This window comes from Coenobita brevimanus, chromosome 77, assembly GCF_032717465.1.
Source record: "Coenobita brevimanus isolate Jiangsu-jjx chromosome 77, ASM3271746v2, whole genome shotgun sequence".
Classification (NCBI taxonomy): domain Eukaryota; kingdom Metazoa; phylum Arthropoda; class Malacostraca; order Decapoda; family Coenobitidae; genus Coenobita; species Coenobita brevimanus.
Genome location: NC_137030.1, coordinates 10,248,021 through 10,259,536, shown reverse-complemented (window position 1 = coordinate 10,259,536; position 11,516 = coordinate 10,248,021). Strand labels below are relative to the sequence as shown.

At 40.2% G+C, this 11,516-nt stretch overlaps 1 protein-coding gene across 1 annotated transcript in view; it reads right to left on the bottom strand.

The window, feature by feature from the left end:
* The window catches only part of LOC145408447 (uncharacterized), a 63,161-nt gene that overhangs the window by 16,555 nt on the left and 35,090 nt on the right, over positions 1 to 11,516 (bottom strand). The window contains exon 2 of the mRNA XM_080279176.1: positions 2,830 to 2,937. Coding sequence (XP_080135302.1) covers positions 2,830 to 2,937 — 108 coding nt within the window. The remainder of the gene's footprint in view (positions 1 to 2,829; positions 2,938 to 11,516) is intronic.

Sequence of the window (11,516 nt, the reverse complement as noted above, 5' to 3'; positions counted from 1 at the left end):
GTCCCGCCTGTGATATAACTTTGTAGCATGTTGATGTGACAAAGTTGCCTGTTCTTTTTCAACGATCTGGTGTGGCGATGACATAGTTGACATCACTGAGTTTCTTCTCCACGAAATAAGGACCACTAAACTTGGCCTGAAGAGGTTGCCCATGCACTGGTAGCAGAATCAAAACCACAGTCTCCTGGCTGAAAGTGGTGTAACCTGGACTTCTTATCATGCCAAGTCTTCATCTTCTCCTGAGCAGCTCCTAAATTCTTTCTCGCCAGCTGTAAAGCAGTAAAGAGCCATTCTTTGAACTTCATCACATACTCCAGCAGGTTGACGTCATCTTCCTCAGACAGCCAGCATTCCTTGAGTAGCTTAAGGGATCCTCTTACTTCATGGCCAAACAGTAGTTCAAAGGGTGAGAGAAGCCCAGTGATTCATTTGGAGATTCTCTTTGCGGCAAATACAACGAATGGAAGACCTTTATCCTAATCTTTCTGCTGTTACAAACAGTATTTCCTGAGCATCGATTTGAGTGTTTGATGATATCTCGCCAACGCTTCCTGGGTCTGGGGATGGTAAACTGAAGACGTGATCTGGGTGATGCCCAACTCTTTCAGAGACTGCTTGAAAACATTTGACATGAAATTACTTCCCCGGTCTGACTGTACCCTCCTTGGGCAGACCAAACTTGGTGAAGAACCCTAGCATTTCCTTAACCACATTCTTTGCTGAGATATTTCTAAGTGGAATGACTTCATTGATAACGAGTAGCCATATCAATCAGGGCCAAAACATAAGAAAATCCTGAAGATCTTAGGAAGAGGGCCCACAATATCCACCACAACACAAGGGTGAATGGCGCCTCAAAAGGAGGAATGGGAACCCCAGAGGTACAACCTTTTCGGTCTGATTACACTTCCCCACAACTTGACAGGTGTGACAAGACTTACAATACCAGGAAACATCCCTCGGAAGATACCTGGCCAGTAGAAGTGTTTCAAAATGCGTGCCACAGTCTTCCTCACTCCACGGTGTCCTGCCAAACTGGAATCATGAGCCACTCTAATGATATCCTGCCTACAAACACGAGGGATGACAACTTTGATGTACAACCTCCCATTCACAGTCGGCTGATGCTGTTGGGGGGTCTCCACTTTCTCATAAGTTAACTCCACTGACTTTTATATAATACAACAAGTAGGAAGCACCAGCCGACTCTTCCTCACTGCAAGCAGAGTTAGCTAGACCTTTCAACTCAGGGTCAGCAACCTGCAACTCAAATCCAACTCTTGACTAGACAAATTATCAACACTACGAGGTACTGCCTCATCTGGTGAGTGGTCCAAATTAGCAAAAGAAAAGTGTCAGCTAGGATAACATCATCATCATCATCATTATCCTCTAAGTCACCAGTAACTTTAGACAGCCCTAATGACAGCACATGCAGAGAACACATCAGGGACATCACAATCCTGAGTCGCAGTCACTGGTTCACTAGAACAACTGAGGAGCTGGACACACTTGACCTGGACATTGGGAGTGTCTCAACCAACCCAACCATAACGGAACCATTAACAAAACCAGACTAAATTCACTCTGCACAGAGGGACAGAGAAGTGAGTATTCCCTACACCTTGTAAGATTAGTTTCATCAGAGGAATTAACATTAGAGCGTAGAACACTGGTCAGCATAAGGGACTGGCAAACACTCTGTATCATTTGGTATATTTTTAACTGATTTCCTGTCATTATTGTCCAGAGGACTGACAAAACCATCAGAGAGGAAATTAGCACATGAACTCTTGAGAGTTTCACCCACGTTATTGCTGAAAAGAGGAGCTTCGTCACGAGAATTTAATTCAACCCTCAAAGCAGGTTCAGTCAACTCGGTTCAAGAATTCTGGGAACTGTCAAGGGTGGACACTAGACCAATTGACTGAATATTTAAAGACTCCTTTTTGTTCACATCACGCTGTCTCCTGAAACATTTCTCCATAGTATGACCAAGCTTACTACAATAAGTACATTTACTTTTCTGAATTCTAGAGGTGGAGCTGGTATTTACTTCCTGAGAAACATCATCTTTATTCTCTTTCCTGTTACCTGTATTCTGAGTAGAGGCAATGAACTTACTCTCAGCTTTTCTTTTTCTTTAGGATATCTCTTGTGAGTGAGAATATATTCACCAGCTAAAGCTGCAGCCTGAGACAAATTATCTATTCTTTTCTCATCAAGATATAGGCTTACATCTTTATTAATATTCCTTTTGAAGTCCTCCATCAAAATCATCTGCTTAAATTTACCAAAATCAGAAGTTACATTCTTACAATTTAACCACTGCTCTAACAGATCTTTGATTATTGCATACTCAACATGGGATTGTTTATTTTGCTTATAAGTTGTCCCAATTTTACTCTATAGGCTTCAGGAACAAGATCATATTCCTTAAGAATCAAGCTCTTAACTACATCATAAATACCAGATTGATCCTGAGGCAAAGATGCATAAGTTACTTGAGCTTTACCGGTGAGAACACTCTGAAGAAGTACTGGCCAATACTTTTTGGGCCAATTAAAACCTGTAGCTACCCTCTAAAACAACTGAAAATACTTTGTTAAATCAGATTCATTAAAAAGGAGGGACAAGTTTAACATTTTTAGCCACATCAAAATCATCAGAGCTAGATGATCCAGTTCCACCTTGTTTCATGCGATACTCATGGTGTGCCTGAATCCTAGCAAGTTCAATTTGTGCCTGAGCCTGTGCCTGTGCCTCCTGAATACGAGCCTGAGACTCAGGCTCCTTAGACTTTTGCCTGAAACTCAGCCTCCTTAGCACGAGCCTGAAACTCAGCCTCTTTATCACGAGCTTGAAACTCATCCTCCTTAGCACGAGCCTCCTGCAGGGCTAGATGTAACTCATCTATTTCAATCTGCGTTCGCTCATCTGGGGGAATTACATTAAACAAGCTTTTATTAATCATGTCAACAATTTGATCTCTAGAATGATGAGATCGAACAGCAGTTCCCAATTGTTGAGCAACAAGCTTAAGTTGATTGTTTGTTCTGTTTTCTACATCACACACTGTTTGCACATTTGACAAAAATCTTTGGCTTCATCAAGAGTAGTAATAGTAGACATCATGAATAAATCAGTCACAAAATATCAAGCAATATCATTAAGATAATATCCTAAATATCCTGGCGAGGTCGCCAAATTTGTGTTACGGAACAGAGAGAGATAGTGAACACTTCAAGTGAGAATACTAAAATCACTACTGTCCCGGAAAGTTCCAGGTTCAAAACAAAAGACTTAGGTAAAATTACAAGTTAAAGTTTAATGCTCAAACTAACAACTAAACATTAAGGACTCAAAAGGATAATGTAATGACAAAACAGGTTACATATATGGTTAACTGAAATAGCTTCTATTAACACGAATTTAGCAAGAGCAAATTTATCTAAGTCAGCCCTGATAAAATGAGAAAACCGGATAATGCTCAGTTAAAGCAAGATATATTATTATTACAGATACAAAATATTACTAATACTGGCTGACATTAAAAACTTTACATGAATCACAAAAACCTTACCAGGCCTGCGAATTAACGCCTCACGCTATACAGTACAAGAAAAATGGTAATAACACTTATACTCAAATTATACAGCAGCTAGATGGCTGGAGACTTCCTGAGCACTCACAAAGATAATAATATAGTATACAGGGGAGGACAGAGATGTGAACAAAATGAGGAGTAGATCTAAGTGGCAACTAATTTAGAGACTGAGCTCATTATATACGGGCCGGCAGAACTTGATTCAACTTGCAAGAAGGACGCACAAATGAAGCTACAGAGAACGAAGAGCCGACACTCCTGCTCTGATCAACAGAAAGAACGACTTACTCTACTATAAAGGGGGAGAAGGGGGGAAAGAGGTAGAACACGCAAGCCTGGTCACTATGGAAGCCACGTGGCGAATCGTGATCAAACATGCAGCATACTGTACATTAGAATAATACATAGGATGATGAAATCATAGGGTATGTAACAATAAAAGAGAGAGATAATGAACACTTCAATTGAGAATACTAAAATCAGTACTGTCCCACAAAGTTCCAGATTCAAAACAAAAGACTTAGGTAAAATTACAAGTTAAAGTTTAATGCTCAAACTAACAACTAAACATTCAGAACTCATAAGGATAGTGTAATGGCAAAAAGGTTACATATATGGTTAACTGCAATAGCCTCTATTGCCACGAAATTAGCAAGAGCAACTTTATCTAAGTCAGCCCTGATAAAATGAGAAAAGCAGATAATGCTCAGTTAAAGCAAGATATAATATTATTACAGATACAAAATATTACTAATACTGGCTGACAGCATGGAAACAATGTAAACACAAAAACTTTACCAGGCTTAAGAATTATCGCCTTAGCTTATACAGTACAAGAAAAATGGTAATAACACTTATACTGAAATTATACAGCATCTTGATGGCAGGAGACTTCCTGAGCACCCACAATAATAATATACTGTACAGGGGGAGATAGAGATGTGAACAGAATGAGGAGTAGATCTAAGTGTCAACTAATGCAGAGACTGAGCTCATTATGTAGGAGGCCGGCGGAGCTTGATTCAACTTGTAAGAAGGACGCGCAAATGAAGGCATAGGGGATGAAGATTTAACAATCCTGCCCTGAACAACAGAAAGAACGACTTACTCTACTATAAGGGGGAGCAGGGGGGAGTGAGGTAGAACACGCAAGCCTGGTCACTATGGAAGCCACGTGGCGAATCGTGAACAAACATGCAGCATACTGTACATTAGGATCATACAAACGATGATGCAATCACGAACAAAACTATCATAAGTTAGAATTATACATGGGATGATGAAATCATAGGCTATGTTACACCTCCCCACAAAGAAAAAGAAACTTACAAAGGAAATTTATTACTCTAAAACAATCTGTCTAAAGTCTAGATAAGCAATCTGCAATAATATTTTCTTTCTCCTTGACATGTTGTACGTCTAATGAATACCCCTGAAAAAGTAGACTCCATCTTGTCAATCTCTGATTTTTATCTTTAAATTTACTAAGGAATTTCAGCTGGTTATGATCGGTATAAATGACTATGGGGTCAAAACCAGAACACAAATAAAATGAAAAATACAGTAAACACAAAAATCAAGGCCAAAAGCTCTTTCTCAATAGTTGAGTAGTTCTTTTGAGGTGGAGTGAACTTCTTATTGTAATAAGATACAGGGTGTTGAATACCCTGATCATCCACTTGCAGCAAAACAGCCCAAGCTCCTGTATCACTTGCGTCAACAGCCATCTTAAAAGGCTTAGCAAAAATTTTGAGTAGCGAGCACTGGCTGACTGAATAGGATAGCTTTAAGTTTACTGAAAGAGGATTCACAGTTATCAGTCAGACAGATATAACTCCCCGTTTCCAGTAGGTCTGTAAGTGGTGATACAAGAATTGAAATGTTAAGAACAAATCTCCTGTAATAGCCTACCATTCCCAAAAATCTTTGTAGCTCTTTCCTACTTTTAGGTCTGGGAAGATCACTTATAACCTGAACCTTAGCTCCTGGTGGTGCAACGTGTCCATCACCAATTACGTTCCCAAGGTACTGAACTTTAGGTTGACCAAACTCACACTTTGAGAAATTAGCTACAAGATTAGCCTGAACCAAACGCTCAAGAAATTTACTGACGTGGCATAGGTGATCTTTCCAGTTGTCACTGAAGATTAATACATCAATTTAAGCAACACACCCTGCCAAACCCTCTGTTACAACATTCATGAGCTTCTGAAAAGTGGCTGGCGCATTCTTCATACCATATGGCATTACAGAACATGCAAAAGTCTTTTCTAGTGTTACAAAACATGAGATCTCCCTAGCACGGTCAGTCATAGGTACTTGCCAGTAATCCCTTTAACAAATCAAACTTACTTAAATAGCCTTTCCGATCTTGTCTACGCAATCTTCCACGCGAGGGAGAGGGTTAGTGTCTGTTTTGGTTATCTGATTAACACGTCTGTAGTCGATGCAAAGCCGCTGTGACCCACCTGGTTTAGGGACTAGAGTGACAGGAGAACTCCTCTCGCTCTGACAGGGCTCAATCATCTTGTGGTCCAACAGATAGCCAAGCTCCTTCTGGATGAGAGGAACTTTCACTGGGTTCTACACGGTAAGGAGGCAGTTTATTTGGCTTTGCGTCTCCAACATCGAGATCATGCATCAACACAGTAGTTCTTCCTGGAGTGTCACGGAACACCTGCGGGTACTCCTGCAGTAATGCCGAAAACTCCTGCCTTTCCTCGGGAGCTAGATGAGAAAGCTTAGTCTAGAGATCATTCATGATATCAAGATTCTTCCCCAAACTGTCACTCAGGCTCATACTGCATGGGAGAACTTCACTTGCAGACTCGGGTGGAACAGCTACAGTGCAGACTGGGTTATTTTCGTCCCGCCTGTGATATAACTTTAGCATGTTGATGTGACAAAGTTGCCTGTTCTTTCAACGATCTGGTGTGGCGATGACATAGTTGACATCACTGAGTTTCTTCTCCACGAAATAAGGACCACTAAACTTGGCCTGAAGAGGTTGCCCATGCACTGGTATCAGAATCAAAACCTGATCTCCTGACTGAAAGTGGCGTAACCTTTACTTCTTATCATACCAAGTTTTCATTTTCTCCTGAGCAGCTCCTAAATTCTTTCTCGCCAGCTGTAAAGCAGTAAAGAGCCATTCTTTGAACTTCATCACATACTCCAGCAGGTTGACGTCATCTTCCTCCGACAGCCAGCATTCCTTGAGTAGCTTAAGGGATCCTCTTACTTCATGGCCAAACAGTAGTTCAAAGGGTGAGAAGCCCAGTGATTCTTTTGGAGATTCTCCTGCGGCAAATACAACGAATGGAAGACCTTTATCTTAAACTTTCTGCTGTTACAAACAGTATTTCCTGAGCATCGATTTGAGTGTTTGATGATATCTTGCCAACGCTTCCTGGGTCTGGGGATGGTAAACTGAAGACGTGATCTGGGTGATGCCCAACTCTTTCAGAGACTGCTTGAAAACATTTGACATGAAATTACTTCCCCGGTCTGACTGTACCTCCTTGGGCAGACCAAACTTGGTGAAGAACCCTAGCATTTCCTTAACCATATTCTTTGCTGAGATATTTCTAAGTGGAATGGCTTCATGATAACGAGTAGCCATATCAATCAGGGCCAAAACATAAGAAAATCCTGAAGAAGTCTTAGGAAGAGGGCCTACAATATCCACCAACACAAGGGTGAATGGCGCCTCAAAAGTAAGAATGGGAACTAGCGGTACAACCTTTTCGGTCTGATTACACTTCCCCACAACTTGACAGGTGTGACAAAACTTACAATACCAGGAAACATCTCGGAAGATACCTGGCCAGTAGAAGTGTTTCAAAATGCGTGCCACAGTCTTCCTCACTCCACGGTGTCCTGCCAAACTGGAATCATGAGCCACTCTAATGATATCCTGCCTACAAACACGAGGGATGACAACTTGATGTACAACCTCCCATTGACAGTCGGCTGATGCTGTTGGGGGTCTTCACTTTCTCATAAGTACTCCTGACTTTATATAATAACAAGTAGAAGCACCAGCTGACTCTTCCTCACTGCAAGCAGAGTTAGCTAGACCTTTCAACTCAGGGTCAGCAACCTGCAACTCAACCAACTCTTGACTAGACAAATTATCAACACTACGGGGTACTGCCTCATCTGGTGAGTGGTCCAAATTAGCAAGAAAAGTGTCAGCTAGGATAACATCATCATCATTATCCTCTAAGTCACCAGTAACTTTAGACAGCCCTAGTGACAGCACATGCAGAGAACACATCAGGGACATCACAATCCTGGGTCGCAGTCACTGGTTCACTAGACAACTGAGGAGCTGAACACACTTGACCTGACATTGGGAGTGTCTCAACCAACCCAACCATAACGGAACCATTAACAAAACCAGACTTAATTTACTCTGCACAGAGAGACAGAGAAGTAATTATTCCCTACACCTAGTAAGATTAGTTTCATCAGAGGAATTAACATTAGGCGTAGAACACTGGTCAGCATAAGGGACTGGCAAACACCTGTATCACGGTATATTTTAACTGATTTCCTGTCATTATTGTCCAGAGGACTGACAAAACCATCAGAGAGGAAATTAGCACATGAACTCTTGAGAGTGTCACCCACGTTACTGCTGAAAAGAGGAGCTTCGTCACGAGAATTTAATTCAACCCTCAAAGCAGGTTCAGTCAACTCGGTTCAAGAATTCTGGGAACTGTCAAGGGTGGACACTAGACCAATTGACTGAATATTTAAAGACACCTTTTTGTTCACATCACGCTGTCTCCTGAAACATTTCTCCATAGTATGACCAAGCTTACTACAATAAATACATTTACTTTTCAGAATTCTAGAGGTGGAGCTGGTATTTACTTCCTGAGAAACATCATCTTTATTCTCTTTCCTGTTACCTGTACTCTGAGTAGAGGCAATGTAATTACTCTCAGCTTTTCTTTTTTCTTTAGGATATCTCTTGTGAGTGAGAATATATTCACCAGCTCAAGCTGCAGCATGAGACAAATTATCTATTCTTTTCTCATCAAGATATAGGCTTACATCTTTATTAATATACCTTTTGAAGTCCTCCATCAAAATCATCTGCTTAAATTTACCAAAATCAGAAGTTACATTCTTAGAATTTAACCACTGCTCTAACAGATCTTTGATTATTGCATACTCAACATGGGATTGTTTATTTTGCTTATAAGTTGTCCCAATTTTACTCTATAGGCTTCAGGAACAAGCTCATATTCCTTAAGAATCAAGCTCTTAACTACATCATAAATATCAGATTGATCCTGAGGCAAAGATGCATAAGTTACTTGAGCTTTACCGGTGAGAACACTCTGAAGAAGTACTGGCCAATACTTTTTGGGCCAATTAAAACCTGTAGCTACCCTGTATATCAACTGAAAATACTTTGTTAAATCAGATTCATTAAAAGGAGGGACAAGTTTAACATTTTTAGCCACATCAGGATCACCAGAGCTAGATGATCCAGTTCCACCTTTGTTTCATGCGATACTCATGGTCTGCCTGAATCCTAGCAAGTTCAATTTGTGCCTGAGCCTGTGCCTGTGCCTCCTGAATACGAGCCTGAGACTCAGGCTCCTTAGACTTTTGCCTGAAACTCAGCCTCCTTAGCACGAGCCTGAAACTCAGCCTCCTTATCACGAGCTTGAAACTCATCCTCCTTAGTACGAGCCTCTGCAGGGCTAGATGTAACTTATCTATTTCCAATCTGCGTTTGCTCATCTGGGGGAGTTATATTAAACAAGCTTTTATTAATCATGTCAACAATTTGATCTCTAGAATGATGAGATCGAACAGCAGTTCCCAATTGTTGAGCAACAAGCTTAAGTTGATTGTTTGTTCTGTTTTCTACATCACACACTGTTTGCACATTTGAGAAAAAATCTTTGGCTTCATCAAGAGTAGTAATAGTAGACATCATGAATAAATCAGTCACAAAATATCAAGCAATATCATTATGATAATATCCTAAATATCCTGGCGAGGTCGCCAAATTTGTGTTACTGAACAGAGATAGAGATAGTGAACACTTCTAGTGAGAATACTAAAATCACTACTGTCCCGCAAAGTTCTAGGTTCAAAACAAAAGAACTAGGTAAAATAACAAGTTAAAGTTTAATGCTCAAACTAACAACTAAACATTAAGGACTCAAAAGGATAATGTAATGACAAATCAGGTTACATATATGGTTAACTGAAATAGCTTCTATTAACACGAATTTAGCAAGAGCAAATTTATCTAAGTCAGCCCTGATAAAATGAGAAAACCGGATAATGCTCAGTTAAAGCAAGATATATTATTATTACAGATACAAAATATTACTAATACTGGCTGACAGCATGGAAACAATGTAAACACAAAAACTTTACCAGGCTTAAGAATTATCGCCTTAGCTTATACAGTACAAGAAAAATGGTAATAACACTTATACTGAAATTATACAGCATCTTGATGGCAGGAGACTTCCTGAGCACCCGCAATAATAATATACTGTACAGGGGGAGATAGAGATGTGAACAGAATAAAGGAGTAGATCTAAGTGTCAAGTAATGCAGAGACTGAGCTCATTATATAAGAGGCCGGCAGAGCTTGATTCAACTTGTAAGAAGGACGCGCAAATGAAGGCATAGGGGATGAAGATTTAACAATCCTGCCCTGAACAACAGAAAGAACGACTTACTCTACTATAAGGGGGAGCAGGGGGGAGTGAGGTAGAACACGCAAGCCTGGTCACTATGGAAGCCACGTGGCGAATCGTGAACAAACATGCAGCATACTGTACATTAGGATCATACAAACGATGATGCAATCACGAACAAAACTATCATAAGTTAGAATTATACATGGGATGATGAAATCATAGGCTATGTTACACCTCCCCACAAAGAAAAAAGAAACTTACAAAGGAAATTTATTACTCTAAAACAATCTGTCTAAAGTCTAGATAAGCAATCTGCAATAATATTTTCTTTCTCCTTGACATGTTGTACGTCTAATGAATACCCCTGAAAAAGTAGACTCCATCTTGTCAACTCTGATTTTTATCTTTAAATTTGCTAAGGAATTTCAGCTGGTTATGATCGGTATAAATGACTATGGGGTCAAAACCAGAACACAAATAAAATGAAAAATACAGTAAACCCAAAATCAAGGCCAAAAGCTCTTTCTCAATAGTTGAGTAGTTCTTTTGAGGAGTGAACTTCTTATTGTAATAAGATACAGGGTATTCAATACCCTGATCATCCCCTTGCAGCAAAACAGCCCAAGCTCCTGTATCACTTGCGTCAACAGCCATCTTAAAAGGCTTAGCAAAAATTTTGAGTAGCGAGCACGGGCTGACTGAATAGGATAGCTTTAAGTTTACTGAAAGAGGATTCACAGTTATCAGTCAGACAGATTTAACTCCCCGTTTCAGTAGGTCTGTAAGTGGTGATACAAGAATTGAAATGTTAAGAACAAATCTCCTGTAATAACCTACCATTCCCAAAAATCTTTGTAGCTCTTTCCTACTTTAAGTCTGGGAAGATCACTTATAACCTGAACCTTAGCTCCTGGTGGTGCAACGTGTCCATCACCAATTACGTTCCCATGGTACTGAACTTTAGCTTGACCAAACTCACACTTTGAGAAATTAGCTACAAGATTAGCCTGAACCAAACGCTCAAGAAATTTACTGACATGGCATAGGTGATCTTTCCAGTTGTCACTGAAGATTAATACAACATCAATTTAAACAACACACCCTGCCAAACCCTCTGTTACAACATTCATGAGCTTCTGAAAAGTGGCTGGTGCATTCTTCATACCATATGGCATTACAGAACATGGAAAAGTCTTTCCTAGTGTTACAAAATATGAGATATCCCT